A 20,194-nucleotide genomic window follows, 5' to 3' on the forward strand; every position below is an offset into this window, starting at 1 on the left:
CTTAAAAATTCAATTATGACACATTTAATTTTGTTCCCTCTTCTCCTTTAATAAATAAGTCACTTTGAAACCATTCTTCCCGTCCCCCCACCCCTGGCAGTGTTTTTATCCTAACTGAGGCATCATCGTTCATTTTGCAAGGACTCTAGCTTTTGCTTTATACATTACATTGATAGAGACCATTTTTCTGTAAAGAAAATGTCTGTGAATTGAATCTTCTTTTTGCATTGACCACCCCATCACAAAATGAATGGTGTGCTCCAATGAAAGAAAAAGAAATAGCCCCCCTTTTCACATATCGTTCTTTTTTGGATGTGGATATTTGTGAGGATAAAGGCACAAAAGTGCACACGGCAGTTCCCCATGAATACTCCAGACTGAGCATTTTAAGTTTGAAATTTACAGTTGTAAATCGCACATGGCCTTTCACTAGTCGCTTGTAATTATACACATCACAGTAACTTCAAGTGAGGATATGCATTTATACGTTCTTGAGATTTTTCAAATCAAGTCCTGTAACGTTAGTTGGAGTTCAGATCTGGGGATGCTTTATCACTTGTGTGTGCCTTTGAATTATCCTCATTCTATTTTCCAATCATCAGTAGTTTCCCTAACCTTTTCTCACTGCCTTCTAGCCATGGGGTAGATATAAGGAACTGGAGCAAGGGTATGAACGGTTTCCCACGGGCCTGTCACCACTACCAGGTAAAAACACCGTCCCGGTCCATGTGATTCGGTAGTGGATTGGGACAAGGGACAGTGCAATTTGCTTCAGTTAATGGTATCCCCATCTCAATTGTGTTCAAAAGACAAACATTTGTGTCTAAAGAATAATTATAAATTTTGAAATAGAACAAACATCCAACAAAGGCGTTTTCAATCTAAGACAGTACTCTTCTATTACCTTCTATATGTGGCAGTCTATACTTCTTGGCTGAAAAATAATCAAATGAATGAATTAATTCTTGGCAGTTTTTTTGTCTGTTTGTTTAATCAGTCATTGGCCATGACCTATACGACAACAGGGCTACATTTTAAAGTTCGTCAATTATTCCTTCAGATTGCATTGTAAAGCTTTTTACATGACATTGGTTCTTACAATGTTTGCCTACTGTTACTCACTGTTTTTTAGCAAATGTCTAAAAACTTTAGGGTGAAATTCATGGCCTTGTCCAATCTTAGTCTCTTTCCAGCCTCAATCCCCACTGTTCCCCTACACCCACAGCACTCCAGCTACATTCAACTCCCAGCTCTTTCCCAAATATATCCTGCACCTTCTTCTATTCTTTCTTCTAACCTCTCATGTATTTTCATCTACACAAACACTACGTATTCCTGACCTGGGCCAGATGCCATCTCCCAATTAAGTCTTCCCAGCTCTTCCTCCCTTCACGATCAGAAGCACCCCCTCTGTATTTCCTGGGCGCTCAGTTATGGCACTTACCACACTCCGAGTTGGATGTATCTATATACGTTAGTGACCTGCTCTATTAGAGCATAAGCTCCTAGTGTGTTTCCCCGAAAATAAGACCTAGCCAGACAATCAGCTCTAATGCGTCTTTTGGAGCAAAAATTAATATAAGACCCAGTCTTATTTTACTATAAGACCAGGCCTTATATAATGTAATATAAGATCCGGTCTTATATAAGGTCTATATTAAGTTTTTCTCCAAAAGACGCATTAGAGCTGATTGTCCAGCTGGGTCTTATTTTCGGGGAAACACTGTAGAAGTTAGAAGCCTGTTATCCGTCTTGTATCTCCCCCAGGCACGTTACAGAATCATGTACACACCAGATGGTCAAAAGTATAAAGAAAAAAATTGAATGGAGCTGCTGACCAACAGCAATACTTCATGTTTCCACTGACCGTTTTGGCAGCTCTGTCATACCGCTTAGCAATGCCACCTAGCACGCACGTAGTTTTCATGCACATAAAACCATAAGCCACGGATCTAAGGGTATTTCCTTCTTCCTCTCTTGTACTGTGAGTCAGTCTTTGATTCCGAGCAACTCTGCATGTGTGTGTGCCATCAAAAAAATGTCTTCTTTGTCCCACCAGCCAGGAGATATGCAGTCAAAAAATGGCACTTGTAAAGTCAGTGAGCGTGTGAAACCAGTGGGAATTTTCTGACGATGGAACCTTTTGCAGACTTGAACGTAGCATACTTAAGTAAGCCATGGATGTGTATTCAAGGTTCATATTTGGCTATGGGTGAAAAAGAACGCGTTTCTGTATCAAGGCTGATCTGATTTTTATAAAATAAGTGCTAGATATAAATATGTTGACCAACCTTTAGAGAACTCAAACATTAACTTTATAAATGAAAAGGAAACTAGCCCTATAAAATCTACGCCTCACATTATCTGGCTTTCAGGAATCTAGAGAAATATGTGGATTTGTCAGCATGAAAATGTATAAAAGACATCCAGTTGACTGAATATACTCTGCCCAAAGCCATGGCTTTTTAGATAATGGTAAATGAGGTCTTTTCCTAGTTCTCATGTTTTATTTGTAATCTAAACCAGAAACCTGTCTATAACTATTCTTTTACTTTATCGTAATGGCAAGGTAAACTACAAGGTATGCTAAAACCAAGCAGCAGAATCTAACATGGTTCCACTAAAGACAGAAGTTGATATATTTAAATCTAGATTTCCCTGAAGCTCTCTCTGTGCAAAAGAAGCAAACTTTGGATGTGACATGCTCTCTCGGCCTTGGTATTCATGGAAACTGAAGAGGGAAAGGAATCCTGCCGCCAGGTCAGGATTGAGAAGCCAGGGGCCAATCATTTTAAAATGTTAAGAGAGAAGAAACCCCGTCAGCTGGGAATGAAGTAGGTGGTAACCAGGGAGATGAACTCTTTCCAAACTGTCATAAACATACGCGATGCTCTATTGATGACAGCCGTGGCTGCACGTCACGGTTTGGGTTCATTACCAGGTGGAGGGTAAAGGGATTCCTAAGGGCCGAGGTAAGTGGGCTCAGTGAAAATTCACCACAAAGACCAGAGGGAAAGCTCTGGAAACTGCTGGATCATCAGATCAATAGGCTCAAAGATGACTAAGTTAGGTTGCTTTATGCAGTTTAAACATTTGTGCAGGGAGTCTCCCCACACTGCCTTTTATTGACAGCTACAGATCAATGGTAATTTTTGATCATTTTCAACCTACATAAACCTATTGACCCCATGGCCACCTTTGGGGCACTTCAAGTCGTCAGAAATAATCAGAGGAGATGGTGTAAAATTGGCAGACTGCTGAAGACCCCAAGTAGTTTCATGTGCCCCCAGGAGCAGAGTTGAGAGGTTAAAATGTAGTTCACATTGCCAGCAGAACCTCAACTGGCAGGCGTTCCAGAGAGCCTTGTCATTACGTCTCGTAAAAGGACGCACTGATTTGTATCCAGACTCTGACCCGTATGCATATAAGTTAAAAAAAGGGGGAAAAAATAGGCTAAGTCTCATTGGAAATATTAGATTGCAGGGAGCAGATTGTTCCTGTTTTCCTTTGTTGAATCATTATTTTCATCTGCTGCCCAACAACAGTATACTTCTAGAATAAAATAAGAGGAATGTTATGTGCATTGGAATGTAGAAAGGAAAAAGGGAAGAAGGAAAGCCCAGAGATCAGGAATGAATAAATATATATATATATATATATATATATATATATATATATATATATGTATGTATATGTATAATATATGTGTATATATGCATATATATGTATATATACACACACATATATAAAATATACGTGATATATATATGTACACATATATATGTACATATGTATGTGTATATTTTGACAGAATCAGTAGGATGGAAGAGTGAAAAGAAAGAGCTAGTGAAATAACGACAAAAAAGAGGGAGAAGAAAGCATTTTGAATTAAGATAATCTCCAAAGGGAAGGAAGAAAAAGAGGGGGCAGAGTTGTGCAAAGAAGTAAAATTATTCCTAATGATGAATTTACCAGTCCATGAGCTAGAGTGCTACCTTTTCAAAGGAAGAAATTGAATTCAAAACATTTAAGATCACCAGTGCTCAAGCAAATGTTCTGAACTCAAGGGACATGGCAAGTAACCGAACGAACAAGACACAACCCAATCAATCCACAGAATGAAGTGTGCCCTGATTTTACAGCGGGATTCTAAAACAGTGCACTTTGATGTTGGAAATCTATTCAGGAAAGACTAATGTAATTATTTCCTAACGTGTCAAAGAATAAATTGGTAAGAGTCGCTTTGCCATTTTAAAATTTTCTTCTTTTTTATAAAAAACGGTGGCCTTTACTAAATATTGACTTTGCTTAGTCAATTAAAAGTGAGGCTATTCATGAGGTTGATTTAAGGTGTGTATGTGTGTTGCGCTTCAGAAACAAGTTAACATAATAGGGAAAGATGACCTCTGTATAAATTATAATATAAAAATTCTCCTTTGCTCTCACCATATGGGATCATTTCTCTTTTTCACGTAGACCAAATGAAGCAAAACCACTATTGTGACTACCTTTTGTACAAGGGGACCTCTAGAAATTCCTGTGTCGGGCAAACACGAACTTCGTCTTGAGATCTGCAGGTCTTATTTCTACACTGGGATGATGAAGATTTTCTGGCCAGGCCATTTTGACTACGTTTGCTTTCAAGGATCTGAGCTATAAATGTGTATTAAAAGAATCTATAATGAAATCAGTTTTGTTATTTTTCTAATGGTGCCTGGAGTGTGTTGGATGAGTGCATGCCGGTTGTTAATCATCAACAACTCGTGTTATCACAAGTGTTTGATAGTATTGCCACCTAGGGGCTGGATGGAATTCTCAGCTCTGAAATAAACTGTAATTGAACAGGTGCTGCTATTGACAACATACATATGTTTTTGCTTTATAGTCCACATGCTTTTCATGTTTCTTATGACAAAAGCTATCTCTAAATGTTCCCCAACAGTCTACCTGTTTTATATATAATCTGTTAGAGGTGATTACTATTTGCTTTGGAGCTTATGCTTTTTTTGGCATCTATTACTGAATATTCTGAACAAAGAATTTTTCTTTTTTGCATTATTAATCTTGTCTATGTTTGCCCTATTTCCACAGAAAAGGAATCATTTATCAGAAAAGAGTGTTTGTAATCGGAACTTGTAGCATCTTCAGGTTTAATATTCATTATGGTCATTCAAGTTCTGTGCTGTATTTATCTAAAAGACCAATCCAATGTTATGGAGAAATAAGTTTTAAATATTTATGATGTAACTTTTAATATTTTAAAAAAGAGAAATTAGTATTTCTGTAAAATTTGTTTCAGAGTCTGGTCGCTTAGCAAATGTTTAAATATTAAAAGATTTCAGGAGGTTAGCATGTAATATCATAATGGCACTTCTTGAAACAAGAAAATTGACTTTAGAAGTATTTGATTGATAAGTAGAGGAAATTATATTTTCTCTGCTTGTGTTTAACATATAATAAGAAACATTAACACAGTTGAAACTTACAAACAAGAGTATGAGGAAACAGTCAAAAATTATTTCAACTGTATGTTTTTGCTTTTTTGAAAATGGTTCAGTTTGATTTTGTCACCTTATATTGTATTCAAAATGATATTTGGATGCCCCCACATGAAGGCCAATTTTCACTCACATAACTGATGCTTTGTCAGGTACCTACTCTCAGAAACAATTACCTCTTTTCCATCTCACATTCCTCTTTCCAGGCCACCAAGAAAAGAGGACAGTTGTCATCTTTATACATCTAATAAACCAAAGCTGACCTCATACACCATTGAGCATAAATATTATATTAAACTAGTCAAAATTTCTTTATAATCATTCACATCTAATGGATATCATACACAACAGAAAGTATCTGTGTGTGTGTACGTGTGTATGTACCTGTACACACATTTTTGATTCACTTGCAGACATAATTCCATCTGTAAACAGACATATGCCTCCAGCCCAGATATGGAAAGAGCATCTGGGCTCTTTCAAAACATTAGAATTCTATTCAAAATATGTTACATGTTTCTCTCCCAGCAGAAAAAAAAAAAAAACAAAACACTAATTTTGCTATTTTTTTTTTTCTTTTACATCAACAAAGGCCAAATTCTCAAAACCTAGAAAGCAGTTACTTTTGGTGAGTGTCATAGTTTTATTTATGGTGTTTGTAACAAATCACACTATTTTCACATTTGTTTTAATCAATTTCTCTAAGGGTATTGGCGCGGTTATAGTACAATTGCCTTATTGTTATTATTTTCTTATGTTTGTTTTATTGCATTTGTAAGATATAAATACGTGCCAAGAGAATGAGAGAGGGAGATGGGGCGAGGCTTATGTATAAACAAATAGCGTGGTGAATTAATGAAAGAGAATTAGGTCCGTTCTGGGTAAATCTCCACCCACTTCCATCATGAACCAGATGTAGCAGTGACCTCTGCGGCATCATCCATTTTTTAAAAGTTTTTATGTTATATCTCACATCCTTTGTGTTACAAAATTTGAAGAGGTAAGGATCCTACCTGATCCACACTTTGTGTGTCTGAAATCACACAACACTGGGTAATATGTCCAGGCTGTCAAGAACAAGACAAAGCCACATTGTTTTCTTAACAATGAAAACTCTGTTGTGACATCTGTGCTGCCATTACTTATGTATCTTAGAAAATGACTTTCCAGCAGTCGGCCGCAGTTTCTCCGGAAAAACTAACCTGTTCATTTTCTTACAGGGAACGAGCCATGAAGCCCACCTGTACGGGTTAGAACCCTTCACAACGTATCACATTGGTGTTGTGGCCGCAAACCAGGCAGGAGAAGTTTCCAGCCCCTGGACTCTGGTGCGAACCCTAGAATCGTCTCCAAGTGGGCTGAGCAACTTGACGGTAGAACAGAAGGAGAACGGCCGGGCTTTGTTCCTGCAGTGGTCGGAACCTGTGCGAAGCAATGGTGTGATTAAGGTATCGTCTACCCTGAATATGAAATCACGTTTGGTGTTCTCTAGATACATAGATGAGCCCTGACTGGCCAGTAGGTTACTGTGGGAAAACTGCCTTTGCAGTCTTGTTGAATTCTCTCTGATGGTTCCTCCAGGCACTAAATCATAGATCAGAGCAGAGTAGCTCACCTGTGTTATGCTTCCTACGGACCCCGCACTGGACTAAGTGCTCTCCGTGGAGCATCTCGTGTGATCCTCACATCAGCCCTTCTCGGTAGCATATGGAGGCTAAGTAACAGCCCGGGTCCACAGAGCAAATGATGGAAGTGGACTCTTAAGTGGCTGTGGTCTCATTGCCTCCTGAATTGTCCTGCGTAGCTATGTGATTGAGCCCTGCCACCTTTGTACTTTCAGCAGCACTCACTAAGCAGACGTTAGCCCCCCACATCTGCTAACTCCCACCTCCATATGCACTGTGAGGGGAGTCTTGTTCATGTCATACATACACCCTGGGCCTCACGCGCCTGCGAGCACAGATGAGGTTGCATTTCCATCATAGGCCCACAGTCGGCTACTCTGAATGTGCACCCACATGAAAGGCAGCCCTCATCGGCCTTTCTGACGTTCCTCCCCAGGGTGATGGCGACTCTCCTGTCACTCTATTGCTGCCTCTGGCCCTGGACCACTGCTCAAGCTCTCATCAGCTGCCTTCTGCAGGTCAGGACTGCAGAATTGCCCAGCCTGCAGCCACTAGAGTCACTCTGCCTCTCCTTTACCACTCCTCTCGAGGTGGCAAAGACGCCCCCCCACATCAATGCCATATAGAACAGTTAAGACGAAGCTGTGACTTTGGATAAAGCTTCTCTGAAAACCCTGCGAGAAGGAAATTACCTACAGCAGTGAATTCCAACTGGAACCAGAGCTCACAGCGCCAGGCCCACCCTCACAGACCTCCCTGGGGAGGCCTCCCTGCTTCGTACTCACCGTACTCACTCTGCTTGGCTCTGGGCCTGCTACAAGTAGCAGAAGCAGGCTGCTTTCTACCAGCCTGCCTGCACGTGACTGAGCCAGGTTCCCCCTACTCTGGGAAAAGAGGCTTGAACGTTAGGATTCATGGTCTTAAAATCCAAGCGACAGCCCTAAGCTCCCCATCAGAGAAAAGAGCTTCTTCCCTCACACCTCTCATCAGAGCACGGCTCCTTGTGAGGGTCGCCTGTCCCAGTGTTCGCCTCTTCCTGCATGCTAGATGCTAGGGACGGCCTTTTATTTTCATTTACATTTCACCAAATACTCACTGAGCTTCTGCTAAGTGCCAGGAGTGAGCAAGACAGGCAGGGGCCCTGCAGGCACAGACATTACATGTGTGTGTGTATGAATATGGGGGTGCAAAGAAACAAACAAAAAGCGAGTGCATAAATAAACGAGAGGATTTCCGAGTGACGAATGCTATAAATAAAATTAAACAGAGTAATGTAATTATGCCTGCTCAGGCTAGTTTAGAATGGATGATCATTTGAATTGAGTTGACATTTGAGCTGAGTCCTGAATGACAAGACAGAGCCAGTCATGTGAAGCTATAAGAGCAAAATGTTCCAGACAAAGTGAACAGCAAATGCAGGGCCCGAAGCCAGGAATGAACTTGGTGTACGAAGTAAAGGGAGGAAAGCCAGTGCGGTTGAAACATTGGGAGGCAGAGATGATGGCACCAAAAGAGCTGTGAGGGAGGCAGGCGGTAGATTGTGCCCAACCTATGGGCTATGATAGGGAGTTTGGAGTTGAGTCTAAGTGCAATGAAAAAATGACTGAAGATTTAAGCAAAGGAATAGCATCATCAAATTTATGTTTTCTCAAAATCCCTCTGGCTGCCATGTAGAAAATGAGCTATAAGGAGACCGGTAGAGTTTGGAAGCTGTTAAAGAATTCAGGGTAAACTCGATGGTGGTTTGAATGAGAGTGGGAGTCGTGAAGGCTGAGAAATAGGGTGGATTGGAGATCTGTTCAGAAGGTAGAGATGACAAGGTTTGTTAATGGCTTGGGCGTGAAACATGAAGGAAAGGGGACACTTCAGGACAACTTTTGGATTTGGGCCTTGAGTCGCTGCCTGGGAAGGTTAGGTCGGGAAATGTACAGGTTTGAGGGGGCAAGTTGGCAGTTGGAGAGTTAATTCTAGCTCTTTCTTGAGGGTTCTTCACTAAGATAGACAAATGGGATTCATTAGCAAATGGGTGGTATTTAAAGCTGTGAGTCTGGAGGAGATGAGCTATGAAGAGAATATAACTAGTGATGAGAGCCTGGGATCAAGCCCTGGGGAATACAACAAGTTTAGAGGTCAAGAGGCAAGTGAGGTAGAAGGGAAGGAGATGGGTGGTATCTCGAAAGTGAAGAGAGAACATGTATGCCAAAGGCTGCTGAGAGATCATGTAAAATGAGGAATGAGAAGTGACCTTGGATTTGGAAATCAGGAGATCATTGGGACTTAACAAGAAGATCATGTGGTGACACGGGAAAGCTGGTTGGGTCGGTTGAGGAGAGAATGGTAAGTGAATGGGGACAAGAGCTCTGTAAAGAAGTGCTGCTGAAGAGAAAAGCAGAGGAATGGGACAGTAATCGGGAGACTGTGGTGTCAAGAAGTTTTATTTAAAATCAATGACAGATACTGAAGTGCATTTAAACACTAACAGAAATAACCCAGTAGAGGGAGATAAGTTGGTGATATAAGAGATGATGGCAATAATTGCAGGAGTGAGGTCTGTACGAAGGAGGGGATGGGCTCCAGAGCTCAGGTGGCCTTCAGCAGGCAGAGATAGTTCATCCATAGCAGAAGAAAGGCAGGCAGATGGAGTAAGTCTAGACTCACATGGCCATGGTGGTGATAATATGTGACACGAGAATGTTCCTTCCCAACAGCTTCTGTGTGTCATTCCAATATGTGGTTATGGCGACAACCACCTGTTCGGGAGGGCAGAGGATGTTCGTAGTTAGTGGGGAAAGGAGGAGATATGAAATAATCGCTTTGGAAAATGAGAGAGCAACCATATTGGGATAGTGGATAGAATAGGATTACGAGTTGGTAGTCACCTATTTAACATTTACGGTAAGAAATTTAAAGTGAGGCCGGCCAGTGTATTTGAGTGTTTTTTTCCAAACTGAGTCACGAGCTTATGTACAGAGGAAGCTGAATTTAGCACTAATTAGAGATTTGCCAGGTGAGCATGAAGTGGGCCAGGGATCCACAAAGGCTTTCGAAGCGATTATGGAATCTAAGCTCTCTTTGGAAAATACACTATTCCTTTCTCTCAGGGCTATGGTCTTGCGCTGAGACCCCAACAAGAAAATTACACCAAAATACAATAGTCCGAAATAAATCGATTTCCAGAAATCTAAGCTATTTAATCTTACATAACATTAAAACATAGCAAGGTTCCAGTCTAAGTGAAGCTTCCCCAGAAACCAGATGTGGGAATGTTACACACTAGATCTGCCTCTCAAGGGAATCTGATATGTGTCCTGTCCCCTCTTGAGAGATGCCATCTTAGAGTCACCACCATGTACAGGAATGTGTCATCTCAGGTGTGGAGAAGCAGGAACATGGTGGGGAACCTCTGTTTAAAAACATCAACATTCTGGTTGAGTTGCATCCCATTTTTCCCAAAAAACAATGAATGATATGGGATGAAAACTTTCTCTGCACCCATGTGATGAATGTTTGAATGGTTTTCCCCAGAACAAGAGAATACTTCACTCCAAAGAAACAATCGGTTATCCCATGGCCTTCCAGAGAACACAGCGTGGCTTCTTCCATCTCCTGGTCATCCAACTCTGTATCTATGTTTTTGTATAGATGCTTATGGATGTGTGCCGGCACACAGATGCACGTGTTCAGCCCTGTACAAACGATTAAGTATTGTGTGTTCATTTCCCGATCAATGCCATGGGAGATAGACAATGTAGTATACTGCTGGGGATGAGCTCAGAAGCACTTAGTACCTATAAAATAGAAAAGTTGAATGTTATTTCCTGCTTTTAACATTTAAAATAGGAGCCTTTCTTAAAGAATCGCGTTCAACAGCCCTTAGTGTTTAGATATGTGCTGACGTAATACCCAACCTTAAGCAAAACAAACCAGAAAAAGCACAGGAAAACATTATTATTCTTTCTGTGAACTTCACATTAAGTGGAAAAGATCACGTTCCCTTATTTCATATCCAAATGCTTCTTCTGGATTAGGGTTATCAAGATGAGCAACAGGAGCAGGAAAGGTTAAAAGGGACGGGACAGCTACACCAAGAAATCAAATGCTGATGTAATGCTCCCTTCGCTTCTCTTCCTCCTCCAGACATACAACATCTTCAGTGATGGGATCCTGGAGTACACTGGCCTGAGTCGCCAGTTTCTCTTCCGACGCCTGTACCCTTTCACTGTCTACACGCTGACCCTGGAGGCCTGCACCGAGGCCGGCTGTGCCCGCTCAGCGCCCCAGCCTGTGCGGACAGACGAAGCCCCTCCTCGCTCTCAGGTGGCTCCTGCCGTCCACTCTGTGGGGTCCACCAGCGTTGAGCTGAGCTGGTCAGAGCCTGTTAACCCAAATGGAAAGATAATTCGCTACGAAGTGATTCGCAGATGCTTCGAGGGAAAAGCTTGGGGGAATCAGACAATCCAGGCCGATGAGAAAATTGTTTTCACAGAATATAATACTGAACGGCATGCATTTCTGTGTAATGACACTGGTTTGCAGCCATGGACTCAGTGCGAATATAAGATCTGCACGTGGAATGCAGCTGGCCACACCTGCAGCTCATGGACTAAGATCAGGACGATGCAAGCGCCTCCAGAAGGTCTCTCTCCCCCGGAGATAACATACATATCTACGAACCCCCCAAAACTGCTGATTTCCTGGGTCCCCCCACGGCAATCTAATGGTCTCATCCAGTCCTACAGGCTTCAAAAGAACGGAGTGCTCTATCCTGTGACCTTCGATGCTCTGACGTCCCATTACACTGACAAAGAGCTGCTTCCTTTTGCCACATACAGCTACGCGGTCACAGCCTGCACGAGTGGGGGCTGCTCTACCAGCAAAGCCACCAGCGTCACAACTCACGAGGCTGCTCCAGCCGGGGTCAGCCCTCCAAACCTTCAGGCCATCAGTGCCACTCAGATGAATGTATCTTGGTCACCGCCATCAATTCACAATGGAAAGCTCACTAAATATTTGCTCCTATGTGCTGGTCAGGAGTACCTGGCTGGGCAGAGCCTGTCCCTGCTGGTCTCCCACCTGCAGCCTTATACTCAGTACAATTTCTCCCTGGTCGCCTGCACGGGCGGAGGTTGTACAACCAGTGTGTCAAAAACTGCCTGGACGATGGAGGCCCCACCGCAGGCTATGGACCCTCCAAAATTGCAAGTCACGGGCTCAGAATCTATAGAAATCACCTGGAAACCTCCAAGAAACCCAAATGGCCAGATCAAAAGTTACGAACTTAGGAGGGATGGGACCATCGTATATACTGGCCTGGAAACTCGCTATCATGATTTTACTCTCACCCCAGGCCTGGAGTACAGCTACACAGTGACTGCCAACAACAGCCAGGGTGGTGTATTGAGTCCACTCGTCAGAGATCGAACTAGCCCCTCGGCGCCTTCAGGAATGGAGCCTCCAAAACTGCAGGCCAAGGGTCCTCAGGAGATCGTAGTGACCTGGGACCCTCCAGTGAGGACAAGTGGCCACATCATCAACTATACCCTCTTCATCCATGAGCTGCTTGAGAGCGAAACCAAAAGAATCCCCATAAATACAACCCATACTTCTTTTGGCATCCGGGCATCCGTAGTAAACCAGCTGAAGCCATTTCACAGGTAGGTAGCCTTGGCTGGGTTTGCCAAGAGCAAGCGACTGTCCTTTCTCTGGTGTGAGCCCTGGGTCAGGTCAAATTAAGGCTCTGAGAGCAAGGTGTGTGACGTCCCTTGCCCCCAAATCCACTTAACCATCCACGGTGTATGAACCACATCCTGATCCAGCCAGAACCTGCTTGCATGACTTCCGAGAGCAAAATTGGAGCAAGTGACATTTTGAGAGTTGTTTTGTTTTGTTTTTTTGAAATATTTTCAATTCACAATGTCTGGAATAAGTAGCACAGAATTTGGGTCCGTTACTAAGTCTAGTTCCTCCTAGGTAGAAACCGGCAGGCCTCTGGCCAGTCTGAGAGCCCTAATGGAGTCATCTGATACAGGGTGTCAAAAAAATGAGGTATTACTTTAAGGTATGAAAAAAGTGCTAGTCAATGAGAGTTCTCACCAGCCAGAGTGGCACTGATCCAGACTCATCCTGGGAGAGCCCTCCTTACTGAATCCGGCATTTAACAAGTTTCCTCTGCTTCTATTTCCTGCCCCCTTACGGTTGGTATAAGGGGTACCTTGCTGGGCAGAGCTTGTCCCTGCTGGTTCCTTCATGGCCTCATGGTTTCACCGGACGATGCCACTTTGCAGCTAGTGTCCTCGGTGGTCCCTTCTGGGCTCTGTGACATGCCTGGGTGTGTTTTCCACGCGAAGGAATTTTACCACTGGCCATCTTCCCATAGCTTAAAGAATCACTTGACTTTTTTTTTTTTTCCCCACCACATTTTAAGTAACATCCCCAGAGAGAAGGATCATAAAAGACATTTTATTCTTAAATTTTAGTAAAATGAATAGAGCCACTTAAAAAAATTGAAAGTCTGAAAGCGTTGATTTCCAACCACCATTGCTAAAACTCTGCTGTTACTGGAATCTGCTGATGTGTAGATTAGGACCCTTCTATAATTATCTCTGTTATAGAGTGCTGTTTAAATGAAAGAGTCACGGTCTGATGCATCCTACTCATGACAATTACTTAGGGCCGCATTAGATATTAAACAGTAATTAAAGCTTCCACAGGTATCTCCGTAGTTACTGCACATGCTGTGTGTGTTGGCTTTTATCTTACTCTGATTCAGGGCATAAAAAAGGCCCATGTTAATCTGCAGAGCTGTGCTTTGTGTATGGCTTCCTCTTTACCTGAAGGGTACCTGCAACTTTCAATAATTGTACCAGCTTGCTCCTTTTTGAAACTCTCATTCGAAAAGATTTCTAGAGAAGCAAAACTTTTCCAGATGTAAGATGGGCACACTTCCCAGGCTAAAAAAGATAATAAGAAGAAAAAGTTTGACTTGTCTCCTAAACCTAGCAGTGATATTTAAGGCAATAAGAGATGTCTCTTATCATCCACAGTTATTGAAGATATAAGTGACATCAGTGATTTAAATCAGAATATCACTTCTGTGTGAAGTTGAGATTGATGTAGTTTGGGATTTTTCCAGTGGACCAATATTTACTGAATACTGCAAATTAGTGTGTCCTTCTGGGGGCGCCCCCCAACCCCACTGGTCAGTGGGAAGGAGGCTGGTGGCAAAAGTCCTCTGACGCAGAATTTTGAAACTACCACGGGTAATCCAGAAAACCAGTGGTCCAAGGTGGGAAATTGGAACTGACTTCTCAGAATTGCTTAGAAGTTAGATCTGCTATACACTGTGGATTTGTTCACACAAAACTGGTATCCCCATCATGGTGGAGACAGCACAAGAGGAGAAGGAGGGAGAAGGAGCAGAAAAGGGGAACGTGTGACCTCACAGAGGAAGAGAGAAGTACAACTGAAAAAGGGCAAAGGGAAACAGAAAGCAAGTAAGAGAACAGAAAGCAGTGATTAGAGGAGAAAAGGGAGAAGGTGGAGACTAAAAGGAGAAAAAGGTGGAGACTAGAAGGAGAAAAAGCTGGACCCAAAAGAACGAAAGATAGCTGATGCTCTGAGGGAAAATTAGGGCTGTTGGAAAATCAACGGGGGGCTGGGAACAGAGGGGAAAAGCACTTCTTTGACCATAGGCACTTACTACTGACAAAAGCCTCTTTTGTTAGAAAGGAAAAGTCCCTGCTATGTAAATAGACCTTTCCAAGTGGCAGGAGAGCGATTATGAGGCAAAACATCATTGACTGATGGGGTATAGCTGGATGGTGACAAGGTGTCTCCGTGATTAATCTAGTATGTAGCCGGGTTAACTGTGGCCCCCAAAGGTTTGTGTGTGGTGTAAGAGAGCCTGTTTTAGGATGTCAGATATCAGGTGAGGGGATGTGTTACCACGGAGACCTTAACTCCATGATGTTCCTTCATGACCTGGAAACATTCCTGGGAATCTTAGCTGAGGCTGCAGAGGTAGGAAGAGCCCAGGGCTACTGAAAACTGGTCCACGGTCGCCACGATCAGTGTTCTCCATCGCTGTGTTACATGATTCCGCAGAGTGCCTGTGTTTGAGTGCTGGAGCACACCTTGGAAGTTTATGTATTCCATATGCTCCTGTTTAGGGAAGAGTTGTGCTCAGCCTTTCCAGACAGATGGGGATTTTTGCCTTTGTTTGGAAAACCAGGAGGATTGAATGTTCCAGAATATCTATGAAGCTGTGACTTTGTTGCTCCTTAGAAGGGTTAGTTGTAGATCAGAATAAATGTAATCGTACATGTCTTTTCTTCCAAAAACTCCTGGTCTTTGAAAGATTCTTCCAGTGAAATTCCGTGTTTCCAATGATGGGTAATTTCTGCCTTGTGTCCCGAAGGTATGAAGTACGGATTCAAGCCTGCACCAAGGTGGGTTGTGTATCAGGTGACTGGGCATCCGTACAGACCCCAGAAGTCGCACCCCTGATGCAGCCGCCCCCCCATGTAGAGGTCCGCACGGCTCCAGGAGGGTTCCAGCCCACGGTGTCCCTCATGTGGGCAGGACCGCTTCAGCCAAATGGAAAAATTTTATATTACGAACTGTACAGAAGACAGCCAGCGGCTCAGCCTGGAAGATCACAGCCCGTGCTCACCTACAATGGAAGCTCCAGCTCTTTTGTGGATTCTGACCTCTTGCCTTTCACCGAGTATGAGTACCAGGTAAGCAATGTGCGTTACCAGCAGTTCACAATGAGATTATGTGCACACGCCTGTGCCAGCCTGTAAAAATCACTTATAATTGGAAAAGCCACTCAAAGAAAAGTTGGGCTTAAAGAAGTTCATCCTATCCTTTAATAATTCTTTAAACAGTAAATGAGGGGGGAAAAACCATATTCATCCGCCACCTTCATTTTCTTGGTTCTTGATACATGCTTGTTATTTCCATGTAGATTTTAGGTGAAGCATTTGCCTGTCTCACCGATAAACTGGTTTCTCACTAAGCTTCCCATGATGGGTGTTGCTTTGGGAGGAAATACTCCTTGTTAAAAGGTCACCTTGAAAATAACTCATTAATTGTCCCAGGACAAAATAACATCTGATGGCAGGCATCTCCGGCCCCTGTGCTCAAGAAAGATAGGGATGTTGAGAAAAGTCTAGAGAGACAACTAACCTACGCGTGGGGATGAAGTAGGTTTAGTATGAGGGCAGCTTGAACAGTGTAGGACTTTGCATGGCCCTAAAAAGCTAAGAATTAAGAAAACACATTGTGAAAGTATTTTGAAATCCAGAGAGGACGTGTGTTAGGGTTGTTTTGTTTTGCCATCAGAGTGCCATTGGGGGAATGATTCTCCTGCCCCTTGCTCAGGTTTGGTGGGAGTGTCAGGCAGTCAGAATGGCAGGCTGCCTCCAGCCGAGTGGTGGGCACATGAGCTCAGCCCAGCCCCCAGACTCACCTTCGCTTCATCTGCAGCAGAGTCACTCAGAATTTTATAAGGTGTGGGTGAGAAGTCCTGATAAAACACCCCTAATCTCCATCCAGAAGATTTTCGTGTCCCTGCTGTTTCCAAGCACGGCTCTTCAACTGTTCTTTTAATTCCATATACTCCCAATAAATGTCCTTCTAAGTCAAAATCAGTTCTCTTGCTTGCAGTCAAAGGAAGCTTGTTGATGGATGCAAGCACCGAGGGCCAAGCACAGTGCCAAGTGCAGTTTTCTAAAGGAGGAAATTGAGCCTTGAAAAGCTTAGCATAACCAGAAATAACAAAATCCCTATGTCACCAGGAAGACATTGAGCAAATCAATGAGGGCAGCAATTAGAGGTAGCATCTTAAGTGTGAAACGAGTATATTTAGGCCAATAACTTATAGGACAAACTACCCAATGGAGTTAGTGAGAGTTAAAATACAGATTCTGGATGATTTGGAGAAATACAGATATAAGCCATAACCCCGTGTTTGCAATGCCAAATCTAAAAATCTCTTACAAACAAAAGTTTTGTTTTTTGTGTTTTCCTCTAGGTTTAGTAAACTCTTGTGGCAGCAAAACCCAATCTACACAAATTTGAGACTATTTGTAACATTTATTCATCCCATTTAATGTGAATATTTGTATGTTTTGCTGTAGAATACCACATTTTGTTACAAAACAATTCTGGGGGAAATGCACAATATGTGCATTTTACTAACTTTCCAAAATCTGAAAAAAACAGAATTATTTGAAAACACATTAGGCCCCAAGGGTTTATAGTTTACATCATGAAGGAACAAAATACTTATTGATGCCACAGTTGGAAACAAAATACTGTTAGAAACAGCCAGAACCTAGGTGGCCGTCCTTTTGTTCTTTCCTCATTATCTTTACTGAAACATGTCAAGTTATCAAAGACCCCTCTATTCTCAATTATCTAGTCTCCCTTATGAATAAAAATGTACCTTTGTAAGAGAGCTGGATAGAGTCAGCATGAAATCTTTGGCCTCTAATTAGACAAAACTAAATGACTTATAGACATGGAAAGCAAACTAGTGATTATAGCTTTTTTGGCATCCTGTTGTGTCATTGGGTTAAATAATTGGCCACGTGATCTGTAGGACTGTCATCTCAGTTTTCTAAGGAATGGCAGATTCCAAGGGTGTGTCTTTGCTCTGGTCAGTTTTCTCACCAGAAGGCGTTAAGGGCACCCAGGTACCACGGGACCCACATTTCAGAGCGAGATGAGTTAACAATCTCACGCTACACTGTCTCTTTGGAAACTGTTGCTGTCAGCTCTGTCACAGTTCTCCTTTATACTCATTCCACCCAAATGAAAGTACTTAATTTGGTTTTCATAACGAACTCATCTCAAATTTGCATTTACTAGCTAACCCCATGTTGTTACAACCTGAGAAGGACAGAGAGCAGGTAAAAGGAAAACCTAGGCTTTTAGCCCCAAAACCCAGTTCTTACAGGAGGTAGTTGGAAAAATATGGATTGAATGCTGAAGTAAAGGAACTGAAATATTGGCTTTATTTAGCCTGTGTAAATGCCGAGTCTACGTGGACCCTGAGCAATCTCACAGAAGTCATGTAGGAAGTAATGCGCTCAAAACATTGATTTCCCTTTAACAAAAGAACGTTTTGTCTGAGATGAGTTTGCATTGTGCCCAAACCCGTCTGAGGGTTACTTCCTCTGCAAGTTGCCTTTTAGAAAACACCTTCATTGTCCTGGATGGTTTGGTTCGCCCTTCATCTGTCCGTGGTTTGACCCTTCCACAGAGAGCAGCATTTCTGTGGTAAACCATAGATTTGCAGGGAATGGAAACCAAGAACTGAGAATCTGCCCAAAGGCGTGGCCTGTTAGTCAGAAGAATGGTGACGACCAGTAAGTAGTTCAGTCAGCCATCCCCACGGTACCTTGTGGGGGGTGTCAGATGTTGCCCCCCACCATCTTCCTACATGACCCTGTTGCAGAATATTTGCTAATCCAGTAAGATTTTTTTTCACAGACCATACTAATTTCTATCATCAACCCTTTGAGAACTGGGCTGTGCCAATATATACACTATACACCTCCAGAATCCTGTGGGCAAGTTGTTAATTGTTCAGCAAGCAAATTAAGACAACCGTTCCTCCACAGACTTCAGAGAGCGACCTGGGTGTGAGGCCACTCCCTGTGAAGCTTTGGTTTTTACCTGAAGGAAGTGAGCAGGGGTGGATGAGCTGCTCTCAATGATTGTGCGTTCTAGCCATACTCTGCTTAAGGCAGTGACTCACCATGGGTTTGCTGGGGACCTGCCATGACTCCCCTTTTCACTGAATCCTGCTGTCAGTGACTTAATTAGTTTTCCTGAAACTTCCCCGCCTTGACAGATTTTTGCAATAAGCGCCCACGCACACCCAGGGTCTCTAAAGGCATCTGGTGCCTCGTGACTGGGTGACTGAGAAGAGACAGGTCAGCCTCAGAGGGTCCCCTCTGACTCACTCGGGTGTGGGTCTGATCTGAGGGCCGGTGCTGTGGGAGCCCAGATGGCATGGTGGCCCGATGCTTCCGACAGAACAACACTGCCTCCAAACAGTTCTGTCTGAAAATGTATGTGGGAAGGATGGAAGGAAGGGTTGTGGAGGAGATGGGGGACCCTCACTGTTCCTGCCAAAGCAGCTGTCTGAGGACTGCAGAGGGCACCAACAGTCCCCTCTGCACCAAACCCCCGAAAGCTGCCAAAGTGTGGGTGACGAACTAGAAGGGAGGAGAAAGGACAGCAGCTTTTAGTCCCTCTGTTACTATGGTTGGTTGGAGCAAATTCCCCTTTTTCTGCCTTTCCTCATCTTTAAATAGAAGCTCCTGCCAGTTGTACATTCTAGGGGCCTGAGTAGGGATACACTACAGCCATCCACTTGTAAAACTTCTGATCAAACCTCAGCTTCTCTCGATTGGCCTTTGAAATCTATAACTCGTAAAGCCTGACAAAAAATCCTGTCCCTGAGCAATTTGATTCTCTAATAGTGTTTAGCTTTAAGTCGTATCAAAGCGAGTGAGTAAATGAGGGCAGCTTCAGATAGTGGACAGTTATGTGGTTCTATCCACCAACCAGATGGACACATGGGAATGTCAGTAATGGTGTTTCCTATCGAAACCTAATTTATTTACTTATTTACCAATACAGTTATTTCATAAACTCTAAATATAAAATATATTATGGAATATAAATGTATTACAAAATATAAAATATAAATTATAAAATATAAGTATATTATAAAATATAAAAATATGTAAGCCTAATTTATTCCATTTATTATGTGCAAGAGATCCATTTAGGTCCTTGAGAAATCCTACGCCATCGGTATAATATCATGTCATTTCACTACCAGTGATAGAAACCCAACTTTAACTAAAACAAAAGAGAATGGTTGTTGCTCACCTGCCTGTGAAAGGGACTGAGGAAATCCCTAGGAACCGAGGAAAAGGCAGACGTAGCAGGCCCCACAGGCGCCTGGGTGCAGAGCCTGACGTTGTTGGATTGATTCATCCTTTCTCTGCTTCCGTCATCTCACCTTGTCTCTATCTGGCTCCATTCGGA

At 42.8% G+C, this 20,194-nt stretch overlaps 1 protein-coding gene across 1 annotated transcript in view; it reads left to right on the forward strand.

Annotated features, from left to right (window-relative positions):
* The window catches only part of USH2A (usherin), a 582,349-nt gene that overhangs the window by 514,162 nt on the left and 47,993 nt on the right, over positions 1-20,194 (forward strand). The window contains exons 61-63 of the mRNA XM_074316330.1: positions 6,719-6,946; positions 11,261-12,777; positions 15,540-15,861. Of these exons, the coding sequence (XP_074172431.1) occupies positions 6,719-6,946; positions 11,261-12,777; positions 15,540-15,861 (2,067 nt within the window). The remainder of the gene's footprint in view (positions 1-6,718; positions 6,947-11,260; positions 12,778-15,539; positions 15,862-20,194) is intronic.

Source organism: Rhinolophus sinicus, linkage group LG12, assembly GCF_036562045.2.
Source record: "Rhinolophus sinicus isolate RSC01 linkage group LG12, ASM3656204v1, whole genome shotgun sequence".
Classification (NCBI taxonomy): Eukaryota; Metazoa; Chordata; class Mammalia; order Chiroptera; family Rhinolophidae; genus Rhinolophus; species Rhinolophus sinicus.